At 43.2% G+C, this 20,444-nt stretch overlaps 1 protein-coding gene across 1 annotated transcript; it reads right to left on the bottom strand.

Moving 5' to 3' along the window:
• Positions 1–1,732: 1,732 nt before the first annotated feature.
• Positions 1,733–16,814, bottom strand: rimkla (ribosomal modification protein rimK-like family member A). The gene is made up of 5 exons (XM_037271917.1): positions 15,831–16,814; positions 7,978–8,208; positions 6,663–6,749; positions 4,926–5,129; positions 1,733–3,074 (listed from the first exon to the last, which is right to left on the bottom strand). Exons 1-5 carry the CDS (start codon positions 15,991–15,993, stop codon positions 2,572–2,574), a joined length of 1,188 nt encoding a protein of 395 aa, XP_037127812.1. The 5' UTR covers positions 15,994–16,814; the 3' UTR covers positions 1,733–2,571.
• Between the last annotated feature and the right edge of the window lie 3,630 nt (positions 16,815–20,444).

Genomic DNA, 20,444 nt, shown 5'->3' with positions numbered 1-20,444 from the left:
GCAAAGATATCAGTAAACCTTTTTGTGTAATTGCCATATTGGATTTCGCTTTTATTTTTGTTCATCCTCAATTTCTCATAAGGTTTTAAAAATAAAATACTAGTATATGCTTTCAAAGTAAAATTTTCAACAATACATTGTCTTTATTGCTTGTATGGGATTTAAAAGGAGCCTTTTGCTCATGTCCAGCATTCAACAAAATAACGATGAACTTGAGCCAGCCCATGAATCATTTTACCATTATGATGATATGGTGATATGGTTTGCAGACTTGTCGATAAAGGCTGTGATAACATTGATGTAAACAATGTGGAATGATATAGGCGACATTACAAATCCAAATCAAGAGGACGACCACAAGTAGAGAGAGTTGACTCATAGTATGTGTGCTGACACTGCCGATGTGACTTCATGGATAATGTCACAGTAGGGTGTGTGTGTGTGTGTGTGTGTGTGTGTGTGTGTGTGTGTGTGTGTGTGTGTGTGTGTGTGTGTGTGTGTGTGTGTGCGTGCGTGCGTGCGTGAGAGAGAGCGCGAGAGAGAGAGAGAGAGATGCACTGAAAGCAGCCAGCTTCTGTTTTTCCTGATGTCTCGCGAGATGTCTCGTTCTTACCTTTGGCTACACTCAACACACTTCCGCCCACGACAAAAAGGGGAAAAAAAAAAATCAGGCTTCACAGCGATTTCATTTTTCGTTCTGTTTTTACACATTAGTGCACACAAACCATTTGTCTTTAAAAATAGCATAAATTAGGAATAAAACAATGAGCAATACAGAAGTAGCAAGGGGAAAAAGTCCATGTATCAACCACATTTTATGATACTTTTTCCTCTTTGTTGCCTGCGTTCTGTTTTTGTGTCATGCTTTTTAGATATGTCTGGTATTTGAAGGTTAGATCCAGGCTGCTTCCCTGAGTTATCAACAAAACACACAACAATGTCACCACCAAGGGCTACGTTAGTGGAACAAAGTCAAAAATCGATCATCGCTGGGGACGGCTGCCTGGATGACAGCAATATGCTATTGAAATCCCTGAAATCGTCCTACAAGATTGAAAAGTATATGCTATTTTGTGTTTGTTGCATACGATGCATTTTGTAAATTACAAAAAAAAAGGATATTGACAGTTTTTCCAACAACAGCAATGACCACCAAATGTAACATTTACCAAAGCACAAAAGAGGGAAAACCAGCAGGTGTGAGAGGTGCAGCATCCTGCTTGATATGTGTTGTATTTTTTGTCTACATGTCATTCTGTGGCAGTGACAGGTCACTTTTTTTGAGGTATATTTTCGCTTCAACGGACAATAACGGAAAACAAATGCATCTGTTCGTCATAAAGTGCTAGACATGAGGGCATTTTTCAAACTTGGCAGACGGGTGCTGCTGGCATGGCTAATTAAAGACACCACGCAAAAACAAAGCTCTGCAAATGTTTTCCGACTTGCAACAGGCAAGAGGACTTCATGTATTCCTTGAAGTGACTTGGACATAAGCGTTAAATGCTTATTGCGTCTTGGGCTTTACATATCATGTGAATAGCTCTTTTAGGTCCACTTGCAACTTTTTGTGTCTGCATTCGATTTTGTGTTGAACTGAACACGAGTGGAAAATAAGCTTGGCGCGAGGTTGTCGTCTACGGAGCCCCAGACATAACATAGGGCGGCCTTCTATTTTGGCCACAGTAGATATAACGTGTTCAGAAAATATTCATTTGGAGACAAAAAATTGAATTTAGTTTCAGGGCACAGCAAGGCCCTCTCTGCTGGCTCAAACACTACTAGAGGATCGGACCTACACTGCTCCCAATACTGTATGTATAGTACAGACATTTTTTGTCCAATCAGATTTCAGCCTCTGTGTGCTGCCATGTCAACCTTATCCGCCTTCAGAATCTATACTTCTCGCTGATATAACTCGAATTATATTAGCAAAGAGACTGTTTCTTGAACCGATTACATTTCAATTGTGTCTCACAGGACCACTTGACTGGCCCACAGTAATGTTAGCATTTTTCCGTCCTCTGACTGGTTCGTCACACCAAACTTTGACCTGCAAATCATGTATGCAGCCATTTGCACACATGTAATACATTTAATAACCAGCAACTCTTGTTTGCTTTTAATTCTTAAAAATATTTTGTCATATAATTACGCAAATGAATGCAGCATGTTGCTAAAATTGATATTTTTTCTTCTTTTTATCTTCCCATGTTATGTCTGGTGCGCTGTACCTTTTCACCCCAAAACACTTGGAAAAACTAGATTCTGCATTTCACCATATCTAAAGCGCATCGAAGAAGGAACCTGCAGGGCTTAGGTGAACCCAAACGCTAAGCCCATTGGGGTGTTATAACCAAGCGGAAGCAGAGAGAATACTTGAATTAGCCCTTAGGACTGACGGGGAGTCAGGGGAGCAGCCTCAGATCTTTTGGAGGGAGTTAGTATGAGGAAGAATTTCTGTTTGGATTCAACCCCGTGTGTTAAGAAAAGGAATGTGTATGTGTGTGTGTGTGTGTGTGTGTGTGTCCGTGTGTGTGTGTGTGCTGGTGCGTAGAGGCGGTTCGCATCTCACTCAGTTAATAGCTTGATCTCATTAGCGAGCAGCGTGTTGAAGTTGTAGGCCGGGTCGGGGAGGACCGACCCGGAGGCTTGACAGGGGGGCGACTGGGAGGGCTCGGCCAGCTCAGGGTCGCTCTCACTAGAAGTGGAGCCCACGCTCATGTTGCACACGGCCTCGGGCAAGGAGCCCCCAACGGCGGGCACGGGGCACACCTCGGGCTCGCTGCTGGTCTCGCTGGTGCTCGACACCACCGACAGCAGAGACATCTTGCGGGTGAGGCGGTTGGGGAGCATGGAGAGGGCGTAGTCGGCGACGATGCCCGCCACGTCCATGCCGCACGCCTGGTCGAAGGCAATGAAGCCCACGTTGGCGTTGGCCTCGCACACCACAAAGGAGCCGTTGCTGAGCTGCAGGAGGTCGATGCCGCATACGTCCATGCCCAGGATGTTTGATACCTCGGTGGCCAGCTGCTTGCCCTGCTCGCTGAGTGGACACATCATCCCCACGCCACCTTGATGACAGCAAACACACATTGTTGACTACATTCGTGAGGTGCTCACTAAAAACGGCAATGGATGAATATGTTTAGTAAAGGTCACCCAGGAACAGATTAATTTAAATTTCACTGGAACCGATAAAATCTTTCCCATCAAATTGAAAGTCAACGAGAATTAATTTTTTTAATATTAAGATTCCACTGTGTACACTACACCATGAGACAAGAGGATTAATAAAAAGGATATGTAGGGTCATTTAGAACTTCAATTTAATGTCACTAAATCCGATACACTACAGTCAACAAAATGCGTTACATAAACAATAATCAGCAGATGATGAATGCCCCAAATATGCCACAGTGCATTAGGACTCCAACTGGACTCAAAACTCCCCTCGCTCTGACAGTGGAAACAGCTAGGAGCGAGTTAGCCAGCATCTTGTGGGTAGATTCAAGCCAGCCTTGTTGATCTGGCAGTGCTTCCAAATAAACATGTTATCGAGCAGATGGATCGTCATGCTTGGTACAAAAATTAAAAAAATGGTGCAACTATTTTCTTATTTTCTTGATGATTTGAGCTGGTTGGTAAATACTAATTAGATCCAGCACTGATGCAGTCACTGAACAAAGAAAAAAAACAATTCATCTCAACATTCACCAAGTCGCAACAAATGTCAGAAGGGCAGTGACCTCATAGTACATTTATAAAAAAAAAAAATTAAAAAAAAAAAAAGGGGCTGTGTGAACAGTTAATTTTTACGATTAATTCAAATAAAATTGCAAGGAGTGACTTTTGCGACCCTTTTTTAAAAAAGTGACTAGTTCGATTCACACTAAAAAAACAGACCACATGAGTGGAAGTATTTTGATATTCTTTTCCAGACATAAAGATTTCATTTGAAGGCCATATGTACATAGTGCCCACCTCTTCCAGAACTACATTACAATTTAGGATCCCAAGAGAACCCAGTGCATTAGAAGCGTAGCCACATTTCATATCTGCTGAGGAAATCCCAGAATCAAAAACAGTGCATTGCTAATTTTTGTTGTTGGCCCTACTAATAGGAGATGAGCATGCATGTCGAATTGTTTTCCTGGAGAACATTCAGCGTAGCAGCACATCTCTGGCACAGGCACAACGTTGAACCGTCAACGCATGAATTGTCTTCAATCTCTCCTGCTTGACTTCAGCTGTTTTCCTAGTTTGGGGAGCACTACAATTCAGGCTGATGAGGTGGATTTGTGGCATGTGGAGAAGTCATTATCACAGAATGCCTCGAGCACCAGTAAGCCGTGATGCTTCAAACTCCTACACTTGAGGTTGAAGGCCACTCCAAAGCCACTGAGTGTTGCTTTGTGTACGAGAACCATAGCCTCGGTCTTGGATGCGTTGATTCTCATTACAGCAGCTGTCCCGGTCACAAGTCCATGAAGTGGACAGCACTACATCGGACAACTGACACGGATGAGATTCTCAGAACTTGACATGAATGCACAGAACCAATAACAAGACACAAGCCTGGCCATGAGCTCTGACGGTACAATAAAAGCAGGTCTGACTGACTCTGGGATGCCTACCGCTAGGCTTTGAACTTGTGGGGCAAACATCCAGCTATCCTCAAGCACCCAGGGGTTGCTATTAAACTGCTCTAGTCTTTCATGACCGCGAGTGATTTTGCATTGTCCTTTCTGAATCCAAGATTTGACTCTTCACTCACTTCCGCAACACTTGGAAACAGACTTTAACCAGTGGTGGTAGAGTGGGTGGTCCCAAAGGAAACTTGAGGTACTGCATGTGAATCTCAATTCCTTTCACAAGAATGAATAGCAGCTGGACTATTTGGGAAGCGTGATTTGAATGCCTACCTAGGGAGCAGTTGCTCTGCATACGTCCGTCGGTGGAGCAGCGCAGCATGGAGCCGATGACCCGCCCGCCTACCAGGACCACACGTACGTCACGGCCATGTGACTCTTTGACATACTCCTGAAACAAGTAGGGAGTGTCATGGCGGATCAAGTGGCACAGGTCTGTCAGGTGGTGTTTGTCCCGTGCCAAGAACACAGCCTTGCCTGGAGAGGGGAAAGAAAAGACGACAAGGTGCAATGACATTTTTTATTAAGCATAAATAAACATTGGGTATTGCGACACAAGTGATTAGACTTTTGAGGAACTTGAATGGTGGGGAGATTTCTTCTTCAAACTCTTTTCGCTAAATTTGCTGAGCAAGCCTTTTGCCAGTTCCCCTTCTCTAAAATCTGGTTAGGGTGCTTTTCTTAGGGGACAAACAAATGCTTCTCACTGAGGCAAGAAAAAGTCCGTTTTAATTAGCACTTCTTCGTGCCAGGGCCTCTGACCCGCCATCTGAAAGCAGGGACAAATCACGTGCGTGTGCATGCATGTGTACATGGTGTCTAAGTGTCAATCCAAATACGATGACAAGGCACTCCTCGGCTAGCACAACTCATAGCGAAAGGCATGATGGTATGACTTTGCGTGTAGGAAACAAAACAAGCAAGAAATCACAACCATGCTTGAGGGTGAACTTCTGCCTGGCAAGCAGGAAGAATTTCGACAGACTGAAGAACGAGGAGCAAATATTCGTCAGCATTGTATGGGACATTTGGTCAAAGAGGCCCTTGAAAAACTTAAAGCACAAAGCAGAAATCTCTCTCCTTCTTTTACTGGCTTGCCTTTATATTGCTCTTTAAAAAAAAATTAGGAAGCTCCACTTTGCTGAGGTGGGCCATCACCTCATCTCCCCTCAAAGCATTTTGGCGAAATGCTCTTGTCATTAGCACATACTTTTGAAGCATGTTTATGCCTGCCGCGGAATATACCATGCTCTTTATTTTACGATGAAATATGTATTTCCATTGAGCAAAGTGGCTGTTAGTTTGAATAAGCGAACGCACTATTAATAAGATGGCACGCTGCGTGACCGCCAAGTCAGTTGTAGTCTCCATTTTCATTCTATTTTGCATCCTGTGGTACGTATCACAAGAAACTGGGGAGCGGCCCAATAGCATTAATTATATGACAAATACGCTGTGTGTGCGTGTGTGTGTGTGTGTGCGAGCGTGCATATTGCTCATGCACATTTTATGTCCTACTTAATAATGTTATGCAAGGTGCAACGACCACATTCAAACAATTTTTGTTTTTCCAGTATGGAGAGGTAAGTCCAGCTATCGTCAACAGTCAACCAGAGGGGAAGGACAACAAATGCAACAAAAAGAAAAAGTTGGATTCTAAACTTCTGAATAACGGTTGTTCAGTCTAACAATACACCACAACGGCCGGCTTGTCCAGCCACTGCCCATTGTTGTTGCACACAATGTCAGAGCCAGTCAAGTGTCAATAACTATACTAAATGCCAAAGGGCAAAGGGGTCAGCAGACCTTCAAAACATACATACATAGCAAACTTTGTCCCCCAACCGACTCGTTGAGTAAATTAAGGAAAATTGTGTAACGGTAAACCAAGCGGAAATAAGAGGTACACTTCTGTTCCGTCTTTGTTGGAGCATTTACTCATCCCAGGCTGACGTTAGCTACCTTTGTTGAACAAGCTGATTAAAGCGAGGCATCAAGCATCAGTCTTACCTCGGTGTCCACGTGCGTTCTTCACCACCACTGGGTAGCCCAGCGGCTCGGCTTCATCAATCATCTTTCGGAAGTTGTCATGTCCACCTGAGAAAGACCCACATGCAGGTAAACGCACAAGCGCCACAGGATTAAACGGGAATGTAATGTGTTAAAAGGAGCATTCTTTGATTGTGAAGAGGCGGGGGGGATGGTGGGTACATGTCGCCATGACAACAAAACTGACTCAAAACGGCAATGCCGTGCCGCTGCAAGATGAATAAGATTGGATGTGAGCAGTTGATGGAGCAGGCAAAAACAGCTTTCAGTTCATATGCTCCTGTTGTAAGGCTAAAATGAGTCAAGACAAAACGTGTTAAGAACATTAGGAATATAAGTATAATGATAAATATGACTGAACATAATAAAGACCCAGTGTATAATTCTCTCCTTGTTTTCACATGGCTGATTGCTCAAATCTGGCATCCATTGAAGGGAACAGATGTGATCCACTCGGTCACATGTTTTTTTCCAGACTCACTGATTCACATGCTTTCCACCAGAGAGACGGAGCGCGAGAGAGAGAGTAAGCAGGGAGAAAACGAGGAGGGGAGGAGCGAGGGGAGGCTTATTTTGTTTCGAAAAGTCATGAGCGGACATGGGGTCAGGCAGCAGGACTGTTGCATAAGCTCTGTATCCACTCTGCATGGATTGCCTGGACTACGCCGAAGAGAGACCGATGGAATGCAGGCCAAACATCACCCTCGTTCTCTCACTCTCTTCCGGCTTCAATCAGTGTTGTGCTCTTGTATTTTTTTTTTATCCAAGGAATTGTGGGACTCGTGCTGTTGCCTTCATTTTTCCCCCCTCTTATAAATGAATGTAAAGTAAAAAATACTAAGAAAGAACGATTCTGTCTGATATGAGCGTTCATTCATTCCCAGTGTTGTATTTTGATTTAATTTTCTTTTTCATCTTTAACATTTTTATTGTGTTCTGTCTAGTTTTGGGCATTTCTTTTCTCACATTTCAAATTTACTCCTGTAAACCTTGGATGTTGTTTTTCTCACAACTTTGCCACATAATTTGTACTATCATGATTTTATTTACATGCAATTTTGTATTTTTTCCACATAAAATTTGAACTTTATTCTTTAAAAATGTCTTTTCTTTTTGTATTGCAACCGTAGGGATACAAGTGCTCTCTATTTTGAGAAACATTTAGGCTTATTGTTTTGGGGGGTACTTTGTGTGAAAAGTTCAAGAAGCACTGGGCTTGGGGATAGGAGAATGTCTCTCTTGCGAGCTCCTGTTTCAAAACTCGTGCTGTGCTTACCGTAGGAGAAGGTGTCAGGCAGAGGTATGCCGTGGCCAGCCAGCTCTTGAAAGGTCCAGAACTTGTTGACACAGTTGAGTATGGCCTGAGGACGGTTGATCAGCCGACAGCCCATCTTCTCCAGGTGGCGCAGAACGGTGATGTCGCTGTCGGACTGCACCCATGGCGTGGGCACCCGCACCACCACCACCTGTGGATACGATGTCACTGTTTCCTGGTCCACTTGCAGGCCTGCAGGGTAAGAGATGAGCTATAGTCATTTGATGGGAAAAAAAAAAACAGCGTGCATTTTTACAAGTGAAGCTCAGCACTTGAGGTTCTGCCAGTGTGGTTCGGGCCATGGAAGCACAGACATCAGTCAACATCTGCTTTGGCTTCTCTTAAACTTGCCACGTTTAAGACAGAGAGAGACAGAGACAGAGAGAGAGAGAGTCGTGTATGGGACTGCTGAAGTATTGCGGAAGGCATCACCTCCTGGTGGAAAATGTGACCTTTTTTTCTGGCAGAAGCTGTATGTGAACACTCCACAGTCCTCCCCGTCACACAACTCTAGCTGCCAGTTGGCAGGGTTAAGGACAAAGAAGCGACACTCAATTACAAGGCTGGCAGTCTTAAGCTGTTTGGAGCCGGCCGTGGCTGATGATATGATTAGCGACAGGCTGTCCTTCATCATCATCTATCCTGTTGTGCTGCCGGATCCTCTGCTTGTGGGGGCAGAAAGTTTTTGAGTGAAGTCCTGACGTGTGTCGGTACGTTTCCATTTGTTTGTTCAGGTCGGCAAAAGCATTCAGAGATTCAAACTGACCGTCTGGCCTAACAAGAGAGCTGGTTAACTGTGACAGCCAGACAGTGGACGCAAACTCTATTGTGTTACACATCACACGTTGGACTATGAAAAAAATGTCGGCATGCACGAGGGGTGACTGTTTGGGTTGGTGTCAACAAAGAAATCCCACATAATGGGGGCTCTTTTCAGTGATGGTAGTGAATGAATTTAGAAGAATAGAAGGAGCCACATACGGACAGATGTTAGGTTAGGGAATATGATGTGACATAACAGATGGGGTGACACTCGACGAGGTGATAAGAGTCATTAGCCAACAAAAAAAATTCTGAATGGCTTGGAATGAATTCCACAATATGCTGAAACTCCTCTGAAGGAAGGAATCACCATCTTAATATAACGCTAATAAAAATAATGAAAATAATAAAAGATATGCAGATAACTCATTTGAATAATTTTACTTAAAACTTCTGTTGATTAAGTTCTCATCTCTCCAATTTTGTAAATGTCTGTTATGTCATCAACGGTTCAGTAATTTTATTGTATATATATTAGTTTTATGATTTATCAAGGTTGACTTCTTTGTACACTTGTATAACAAATTAATAATTTAAGAAAGGCGTCCTGTATGGTTAACAGATGTTTCATGATTGTGTCAGCTAAATGTACAAAAGGGAAGTGAGTTCCTTCACATAAAACTTACAAGGGGCCTTCTGCGGACAAATTCTGCAGGGTCAACAGAGGCTGCTACTATCTTGACATGATGCATGTATTTTTTTAATTCATAGTTTGCCATTTACATCTGCATTTATCATGTCTATTAGTCATGTACAGTTGCCATATACGCTCTCATTCTAAGTACTCTATGGACAATGGTACTTTTGTTTATTGGATACGATTATGGAATTCTGGGGTGCTGCTACTGTCCACTTTGTTTTTGTAACTGTAGTTTAACCATTGTGGGACTGTGTGCACAGTCAGTGTATTGAGAGTAATAGGAAGGCAGCAGCCAGGAAAAGTCAAGGATGTCTTGAGGTCCTAATACACGGGAGGGGACTAGTGTTGCATGTGAAAGTGTGTGTAAGCCATAAAAACAGCCCACCCTTCTTTCCCCCCCCTGCCCTCCTTCACAAAATCTCTGTACACAAGCAAAAGGATTCATGGTCGACTCTATTCAATATGCTCACACACTGCTCCGATTGTACTGGCACACACAGAGCAATGCGGGTAGTGCTACAGTGGGAAGTGTAGAGAGGTGGTATCGTGGTGTCGGACAGACGCCGTTCTGTGTTTACTGTGCTTTACATCATTTACAAAGGACAGTGTCGAGACCATTAAGGCATTGATTAAGTCTTATTATTATTATTCATGTGAGGGATCATTTGAACGGCAATGGGTGCCATGTGATTACTGGAAAACATTTGATGGATTCATACATGTAATGGTCAACCAACTTTGAGTGATAACTTTAAAATTATGTTGTGCTTTTAGTAATGGGAATGTTTTATTTTATTGATGTGTTGATGTGGTCCACAGGACTGCATTGAAATGTTGTTCCATTTGCAACATAACAAGTACTCTGCGCATTCCATTGCAATACTCCAAATACCCACAAAGCCCTCCCGCTATCTTTCCCTTTCATTTTGTTGGATTGTGGGAGACAAAAGTGGACACTGTTTTTCCAAGAAAGCCAACACATACCACATATTGCCTACTTTTAAAGTCTGCACAGGTTCACTCTTTTAACAGTGCAGTACAACCATCAGTAAGTCTCTGTGTGGATAAGACAAAAAATATAATCACATGCATTGTCGTTATGTTTTGAATTCACAGTACTTTGTACACGAGCTAATCATATGACAAGTTCATCTCGGATTGCTCTTAAATGGACTTTTATGCAAAAATGTGCAGATTGCAGAACTTCCAACTTGCCAGATCTTATGAATCCTTAAACATCCCAATGCTGTGATGCAGATGGGATTTCTTATGAAAAGCCAACAACTCTGGTTGCAGCTTTCAATAAATGACTTGCAGACAGTTACAAGGTCTTGCTTCATGTTGTGTTGCATGTCATTTGTTGTGCACGCCTGGTTTGTACTTAATATCCATCACTGTTGGGTATTTCTTAATGAAACAGAGTGCTGCGGTGGAGTAAAGTAAGTCAAAATGTGCGGAAGAGCGCATCAAAGGTTGAGTAATTAAAAAAAAAAACACTAAAATAATTTCTTAGTCAAAACATACAAATGCTGAATCGAATGTTCAAACACAGTTTCATTGTGGTTTAGCTCTTGTTTGAATTTCAAACTTAACAGTAATGTGGAGAATAAAATCAGTTCCTACAACTTAAATCATAAAACAAGCATATCACTAATGTGAAGTGTAAAAACACCTGACAATAACATTGAAACGTGTCAACACACACAGCAGCCAGCCATGAGGCAGCAAATTGAGGAGAGCTATTATATTATTGGTCATGTCTGGGATATTTTACAACATTTCACGTGTTCAAATTCAGAGAGCCCTGCTAATTAACAAACACATGGTGGCAAAAACATACCGTACTTTTCGGACTATAAGTCGCAGTTTTTTTCATGGTCTGGGTGGGGGGGCAACTTATACAGAGGAGCGACTTATATGTAAATGTTTTCACAAATTTTCAACAAAAACAAAAGTGAAACCGCGATAAACAAACCGCGATGTAGCAAGGGATTACTGTAATTTGAATTTCAAGTGACGTCAGCAGCGCGGCGCGGCGCGGCAGTTGTTTACATAAAGGACAAAGATTCGATCACGGGATGACGACGATGACGAAGGGCCCCACGTACTACCGGCATCATTAGCGGCTTTGTTTCTAAGTGACACGGAGGACGAAGAGTTTGAAGGATTTAAGAATTTGGAGTGACGCAGAAGGTTTGAAAAACTATTATGGCTTTTACGCACGCCCGGTCCTACTCTACGGAGCTCTCTTTCACCTCCGTGGATGGAAGTCGGGGGCCGGCGCTCGGCCGGGTGGCTGCCCGGGGACGGTGGATGGGGCTCGGACATGGCTTTTACGCACGCCCGGTCCTACTCTACTGAGCTCTCTTTCACCTCCGTGGATTGAAGTCGGGGGCCGGTGCTCGGCCGAGTGGCTGTCCGGGGACGGTGGATGGGGCTCGGACATGGCTTTTACGCACGCCCGGTCCTATTCTATGGAGCTCTCTTCCACGTCCGTGGCTGGAAGTCCACGCCGCCACACGCCTGGAAGCTTGTTTTGTTAAATAAAGAGCCGTTTACCAAACCCACGTCTTCCCTTGTACTTTGTTAACGCTACAATATAGTTATATACTAGATCTGTGGAATAACGACGATGCTAACGTCAGGGCGCACGCGCGGCGTTGTTGACAAAGGACGAGGAATTTGATCGATGGATTTAATGATTTGGAGTGACACAGATGGTTTGATAATATTATTGTTTATGTAATAGTTATTTGATATATAATTTACATATCGTTATATGGGCCTGTGGAATATTTTGAAGTGCAAGCGCCGTCAGCGGCGCGCACCCATTGTTGACATAAAGGACGATCGATGGATTTAATGAATTGGAGTGACACAGATGGTTTTAGAAACGTGTTATTTATGTAATAGTTATTTGAATAACTCTGAATGTTATGTCAGGCCCGTTCTCAGCTCTTTGTTTGTGTTTGTCACGTTAGCATACTTATCGTTTAGCCTGTTGTTGCTCGTTCATGTCTGTTCTTGGTGTTGGATTTTGTCGAATAAATTTCCCCCAAAATGCGACTTATACTCCGGAGCGACTTATATATGGTTTTTTTCACGTTATTGTGCATTTTATGGCTAATGAGACCTATATTCCGGAGCGACATTTAGTCTGAAAAATACGGTAGTTGCCAGTCTGATTCTGGCCTATTGTGTGACACTTAATACTGCAGGTATGTGACAGGATAACATTCACATTGTGGTGGCATTGGGGGCTTCTGATCAGAAGATAAACAAAATGATCTTCACGAAACAAAACCGTTGTGTGTTGGTTGGTGTTAATATTCATTCCAGTCTGTCATTTGACGACATAAGGGTGATGCATTTGTCATCAATTCCTCGCAGGACCTATCCTCGAATGGCCCTGTAAACAAATCACGAGATGTGAAATGCCTCTCGCACTGTTGAATACTGGGTTTGTCTGTGTTTGACTTCAGAAAGATCATTCATCACCAAAAAGGTGATACTTTAAGTACATGTGCATTTTCATGAGCCCTCCTGGCATTAAATCTAAACGATTAATAGGCAAAGTGAAATTGAAAATGTGGCCAATGACAGATAAAACCATGAGTGTTATCAGTGACTGCATTGTGACCAAACCTAAACGGATACCAAGTTTTAGCAGATTAGGATGGGTTGAATTGTGGAAAACAGTACAGGGGCTTGTTGCTTGACTAATTTACATTATAAACAACTTAAAAAAATATATTGCGCTCGGAAATAGTTTTGCCTAGGGAGTAATTCAGTGTAGAACCGCCGCCACTGATTGCTTATAAACTGCAACCTCAAAAGGTGGAACACAAACTTCTGATTTGTTCAGCTTTCAAAACTATTATCTGCTGCCTGGCAAGTGTAATAATAAGGAGGCCACTGTATTATTTCATTAAATCATAAAGTAAAACTCTCATACAGGTGTTAAAATAAACAAAGAAAACATTGGAATGCTGTAAAACTTTTAAACACTCACTATTACACTTTCTTAACCATTGCAAACAAGTATACAGAAGCATTTTTGTCTAGTAGCTAGCCAGACTTTGGCTAAACAGGGAGCACATATTTTGTAGACCTATTTTGACCATGTTCTGTTCAACAACTTGTCCTAAGTGTCAGTCTGTGACAGGCGGCAGACACCAATAATGTGTTAATTGAGACACATTCACAATCCTCATCCGGTGACACTAAGTCCACTTTGCACTGTGCTGATGAATTCCGTTCGACTCTGTTGGTTGGGATTCTAGTTTCACCATCACATGATAGAGCACAATTAAGTCAGGGCTCAGAAATGTGGTTTCATAATACAACGGACACATGCATTTGGATCAAAATCATCTGGATTTTGAAATCCAGTTATTTTTTTGCTATCTGGGATCACGTAATTCATTTTGAGTTTATTCCATTTGCTCAAAGCAACTTGCATAATATCAGCCTGCTACAAATGCAAACGTTGTAACATTACAGATCCAGAAAATGAGTGCTATAAATTTGACTTAATATCACACTAAAATCTACGTATGGTGTTTTAAAAAAATGGCCATCATGGGGTCGCTGAATGTATGTTGGAGCAACAAAAAGCACAGAAAATACAACTACATCATTTTCAATATCTTTTTAGCAGCAAGGTCAAATCTGCCGCACAAAAACAACAAAAAGCAAAACTACATTCCATGTCCTTCAAATTCGAGCTTAAAATTCAACCCTTGAAAAAAAAATAGTAATTGAGGTGCTTTGCATGCCCCAACTACATCACTTCTTATTTATCTATAATTTTAACTGTATGGCTTAAAAGTCAATTCAATCTAATCTGATTTCAGAATCCATATTTGGTGTTGAACAACACATTTTCAAGAATCGAGCCAATCTATTAGACAAAACCCATTCAGATTACCTTTGAACAAAGGAGACCTAAATATCAGGGTTTTTAACAGGCCCAAAGAACAACAATTTGTTACGAATTACGGTTGGCAGACTCCGTTTGAAAATCACTGTTCTATAAGGATGGATGGATGGATGGATGGATGGATGGATGGATGGATGGATGGATAGATGGATGGATGGATGGATGGATGGATGGATGGATGGATGGATGGATGGATGGATGGATGGATGGATGGATGGTTGCTTCAGTCAGCTGTGGTTATGGAGGGCAAAGAATCTTGTTTCCGTCCCTTCTCCCAGCACAACCATAAAGCACTGTGAATTTCAACAACACGACGCACTGCAAAATTACACTTCACTCTGATTTGATTAATAAAGGCCTTTGTTCCGAGTCGTGGCCAGAAGAAACCTTATTAACTACACCCAGCATCCCCTTGGTGACGAGGTGCAGGGAGAAGTAGGTTAGGCGGTCACAGATTTGCTTTCATTCCGCTTCCTTGCTAGCAGGCATACAAGGCAAGCCTGTGAAGCCCCCCAACAGACAACACCCGTCAGTGGCGGAGCTATGTGCTGGTCAAGGCTGGCCATGGCCACCTCTTGTCACTCTCTAGCTACCCCCACATTTCGGGAAGATACCTGGGACCTGTTTGCCATTTTCGCATGGATGCAGTATTTTTAGACCCGTTGATACTATCCCAATTAATTTAAAGTAAATGCATATCTAAAGAGTAAAGTTACATTGTACACTTGATCTGAATACAAACTTTGATAGAATCTGCTTTAAGAAAAGAGCATTTAATTCTGGCGGTCAACCTCAACCAGAATCTTACTTTCACACATTTGTAAACACACCAGATGGCTGAGAAGTCATTGAGGAGTCATTTCTTTAAGAAAAGAACATTTAATTTTGGCGGTTAACCTCAACCAGAATCTTACTATACCAAACAAACCAGATGGCTGAGAAGTCATTGGTTATCACACCACCCCAGTGCCACAGCTCACATTTCACACATACCAACAGGGGCTTGAATAAAAAGTCTACCACTAAGATTGGTCAACACAAAAAAATGTGCGACTGGAAAAGAATTTTAAGAATATATTTTCAATGCGCGAAACTTGTTTCGTGTTCCCGCATAGACATTTGTTGCTGCATATGCAAGGTTCTGTGTATGTGTGCAGTATATCTCATTAAACCGTGTATGATGAATGATGGCTTCTTGGTTACAAGAATTCAAATGATGTATGTGTGCGAATATGGCCACCCCTAGATGAGGTTTTGCTTCATCTCCTGGCCACCCCGCTGAAATGTTTCTGGCTACGCCCCTGTCAACTGTTAGCTATTAGCATCGAACAGAGTCTGAAGTAACGCTTGAAACAATCACAACTGAATAGTACTGTTTGTGCAACAATACTGTGTTTTAATTGCACTTACCCAGCTGTCCCTCGCTGATGGTAAGGACAATCTGATCCATGAGAAGGGAACGGAATTCCACATCCTCCTCCACGCAACGCTCCTTCAATGCCCGGAGGATCTGAATTTGGGGGTATTCCTGGCTGATACGTCGGTCGGTCACAAACCAAAGACGGGAGCACATTACGGAAGGCTCGTGATCTCCCCCCCACCCCAGATAAAAGTGAGTCCAAAAGAGTTGTAGCCGCTGCGCTGGTGGGGAGGGAGGAGGGTAAGGGACGCCGGGGGTTGGGCAGCTGTGAAAAATAGCACCGGGATGCTCACACAATGGAGAGCTGGCGCGAGTAGCCACCACTAGCCAGCTAGGACGAAGACTCTTTATCACCTTTGTTTCCCTTCATTTGCAGCCATTCAGCACAGCCGAGATCGCAATTACTTTCCACATAAACCCGTCCTTAAAACTGAGCGACGGCCTTGTGGCACGGAAAACGCTTACCACACGATATCTTCCGGAGCCTAAGCCGAGCGGTGAAGTTGATGGCACATTCGACGGATACCCCTTCCGAGCTAATCTCCGTTTTCGGCGGGCTGCTATCCACACTGTACTGGTGCTGAAAGGTGCACGCCGCTAAACTGTAGCGTAGGCAACCCCGACAGCTCGATGTATACAACTCCGCTCCCCCTCGTGCAGGGACGGTCCCAAAATAAATATGATGGGGAGGCTGTCAACCAATCACAAGCAGCAGTAGTCAGCGTCCTTGGTTAACAGTACGCGAAAAGTGTGGGCGTGGTGATGCTATTAGGACCAATGAGATGGGGTAGCGTCACAAGAAGGCCGAGCCGAGTTGAGGGCGCGCAGCGTTAAGGCGTCAATCAGTGCGGGAAGGCTCCGGCGGGCGCTCCTCCTCCAAAACCGGTTCAGACTAGACTTTGCGGCCAGGCCAGGATTTGCTGAAAGAATCGACGACATCTCCGGGCAGGACATCAAAAACAACGTCAACATGATGCGCGTTTGTCTAGGGAAATGTGTCAACCTAAGAATTTTAAACAATGTTTTATTGTGAAAGCATTTGCATGCAAATGAATGGAAAGAAAAAAAAACAGGCGTACGAGCTTTGTTTCTTCTGTTAACGCCCAGAACACAGTAGCTACGGAAGACCGTAAAGGTCAAACCGGCCAAAACGGGATCATGCTGGCCAAGTCAATACTACCGTGGAAGATGCGGGGGGAGGAAGGGCCAAGGCATGCACATTCCTTTCTTCCACATCCTCTCTGCGGCAGTGCAATACCTCAGACTCTTCATCTTTGTTGTGTCATATTAAAAAATGATAAATTATATTGTATATACGCTCTTGTCTATTGTCTATATACAACATGTTTTGGTTCCATCGAGTTACTATTAAGTGATATGCACAACACCAATGCAAAAATAAAAAACATGCTCATACGGTTTCCGATTAAGTACATCAAACGTCCCATTTCAAATAGCCTCTTTTGTGTACCAGCCGTCGCGACCGTAGTGGTTGCAAGAGTATTGTTTCAGACTACAGCATCCTCTGGTGGTCATTTTAAAATCCACTGTAATAGAAAATGGATGGATAGAGTCTGATATGAACATTTATTTGATGATCTCAATCAAAGTGGGGAAATTATGCAAAATAATAAACTTGAGAACCGGGCAAAGCACTTTTTAATGTAACATGCAACTGTTGTGAAACAAAGCAAGCTCTCTGAAATGTAACGCCTCGGTTTTCGAACGTCCCGGTTCTCAAACAAATCGGAATTCGATCATTCGATTTTGTTTGCTTCGGTTGTCGAACAAGATTCGGAGGTCGAACTTCGCGCGATGAGCCGGGAGGACCCGAGAAAACCCGACCGCGCGGCCCGGATGCCGACCGACTCCGTTGTCATTGTACTTTCGTTACTTTGATGATTGTATTATGCCTCCAAATAAAGCAAGTGGGAGCAGTAAAGCCGTCCTAAAACACAAAGACGCTCCTAAAGCAATGCGACAGTGAGCGCCCGGCGCGCTGCGGTTGCGCGATCGGACCAAATTAAGCTCCGTGCGCAATGAGGTCCACTTACATTTTGGAAAGTACATTAGGACTTTAGAAATATTTTCTAAATTTTAGCGACCGCTCTGTCACAATAATGCGACCAGCGCGGGGCAGTTGCGTGGTCCGCGTCGCGCTGCAGTTGCGCCATCGGACAAAATTAAGCTCCCTGCGCACTTGGGTCCACTTAAAACTAGGGTTTGGGTTTCCAACGAGGGTGTCAAACTACTTTTAGGGTTTCTAAGATTAGGGTTTCTAACTAGGCTTTCAAACTAGGGTTAGGGTTTCCGACTAGGGTTTCCAACGAGTTTTACGATCGCTAATTAGGGTTTCAAACTAGGGTTAGGGTTTCCGACTCGGGTTTTAAACCAAGGTTAGGGTTTTAAACTAGGTTTTAAAACTAGGGTTAGGGTTTCCAACGAGGGTTTCAAACTACTTTTAGGGTTTCTAAGATTAGGGTTTCTAACTAGGCTTTCAAACTAGGGTTAGGGTTTCCGATTAAAAAATGCGGTTTGTTAGACTCGGAATTCGACCGATTCGCTTCTCGAACCACCTTCTGGAAACGGATTGTGGTCGAAAACCAAGGATTGACTGTACTTTTTATTTTGTATTGTCTTGTGCATATGACCAAATAACAGCAAACAAAAGCATACAGGCAGTATACTTTGTCGGGATTTAAGTGACACAACAAAGATGCATGTTGCACTTGGAGTGTGTGTTTAAGGAATGTGCTTGCGTTGCCTTCTCAGCATGATCCCGGTTTGACCTTGACTTTTGTCTTGCTACTGTGTTTGGTACGTAAACAGTCGGGAAAAAAAGCACCAAGTCCAGTTCACATGTCTTTTTTTTTGCTTTCCGCTCATCGCTGCATGCAGACGCTCACGTAATTCTTGGATTGGATTTGTAAGACATTGACCTGGACAAATGCGCATTACGTTGGCCGTGATGTGATTTCCTGCCTGTATCGGTCTGGTGTGAACCGGTTCTGGAGAAAGAGCGCGTACGGGAGCCATCACGCGCAGCGCGCCTTCAACTAGGCTGGACCTTCTTGTGATGCAAGCACAACTCATTGGTCATCACCGCACCCACACTTCCGTCATCAGGGACGGGTGGCTGCGTCTTCTGATTGGTTGCCACTAGCGTCCGTTATTGTGCATCAACCCTCCGAGCCCTGCCTGAGCACGAGGAGAGAGGATTTGTTATCGTTTTTGTTCTCGACATTCTCAGTCATGGACAGCACTAAAATGACTGCAAACAACAACGATTTTACTGCCTTTCTTTCTAACTAAAATTAACCCGTACAGTTGCTCCTGGTGCTCCTCATTTTGCAGGGACACTTTCGAATAGAATGAAAGTAAAACAGCAAGTCACTATAACTAAATGCATAATTTTTACATAAATTAGTTGGTTCAACTTAGTAAACGTGTCGAGTACAAACAATAATGTTTGAACTGAAGAAATATTTATAAATAATAATAAAGTTTTGTGGCTTTATGCAATAATAGCGGATTCATAATAACTCAGAAAGATGCATGCAATTTATGACCTTAATTTATTTGCGTTTTGTGAGCATGTTATGTTTTGTGTGTTGTACCACTGCTCAGTCCCTATCCTGCACAAACAGAAGTTTGTGTAGCTTATGCAAGTGTCCCTCAATTCCAGAAGAGGGCAATATCGAGTTGAAAAAAACTCGACGAGTCTAAATAGCAGTCAGGCCTGGTTTGTACTTGGACAGAAGACCACTGTACTTACCAAGCCTCTAAGAAGCCACATCGAATGCTTGCTCCAAGACAAAAGGCAACAGTCCATATAAACCCCAAACCAAAACTTAATTCAAAACACCAACCCAGAGTAGGGAAAAGCCGGAAAGAAGAATTTCTTTCATGTTAAGGCATGCTGGGGGATCCAAACGCAGGGAAGCAAGGTACAGTAACTGAGTAATTTAATTTGAAGGAAACAAAAAGGGAGTGTGCGGGTTCGATTCCGCCTCCGGCCCTCCCTGTGTGGAGTTTGCATGTTCTCCGGGAACTCCGGTTTCCTCCCACATCCCCAAAACATGATTGGAACGCCGATTGAGCACTCCAGATTGCCCCTAGGCGTGAGTGCGAGTGCGGATGGTTGTTCGTCTCCGTGTGCCCTGCGATTGGCTGTCAACCGGTTCAGGGTGTCCCCCGCCTACTGTCCGATGACTGCTGGGATAGACTCCAGCACACCCACTACCCCTGTGGGGACAAGCGGTAGAGAAAATGGATGGATGAAAACAAAAAGGCAAACTCTGGTACATGGATGATAAAACATAACTGGAACTGATGAGATGTCATGAGTAAACTAGCAGCCACTGCAAACAAATTTACTGTCAAAGTTGCATCCATCCAACTATTTTCTGGACTGCTTCTCCACATGAGGGTCGCGGGCGTCCAAGTTATTATTATTATTTTGAAACTATTATTATTATTATTATTATTATTACTATTATTATTATTATTATTATTATTATTTGTTGTTGTTGTTGTGTCCATCGTCACACAGGCGTGAATTTCTTCATGAATATTAGGGACTAGATACTTTGATGCGCTATCAT

This window comes from Syngnathus acus, chromosome 2, assembly GCF_901709675.1.
Source record: "Syngnathus acus chromosome 2, fSynAcu1.2, whole genome shotgun sequence".
Lineage (NCBI taxonomy): Eukaryota > Metazoa > Chordata > Actinopteri > Syngnathiformes > Syngnathidae > Syngnathus > Syngnathus acus.
This window is presented reverse-complemented; position numbering and strand designations above follow the sequence as displayed.

What these genes read in the sequence shown, in the direction of transcription:
- rimkla (XM_037271917.1), bottom strand. Translation starts at nt 15,993, where the DNA reads ATGTGCTCCCGTCTTTGGTTTGTGACCGACCGACGTATCAGCCAGGAA. An exon ending in GCCTGACACCTTCTCCTACG is followed by an intron (nt 6,750 to 7,977) that starts GTAAGCACAGCA and finishes GGTCTTTCTCAG; the next exon opens with GTGGACATGACAACTTCCGA. An exon ending in GCAGAGCAACTGCTCCCTAG is followed by an intron (nt 3,075 to 4,925) that starts GTAGGCATTCAA and finishes GCTGTCATCAAG; the next exon opens with GTGGCGTGGGGATGATGTGT.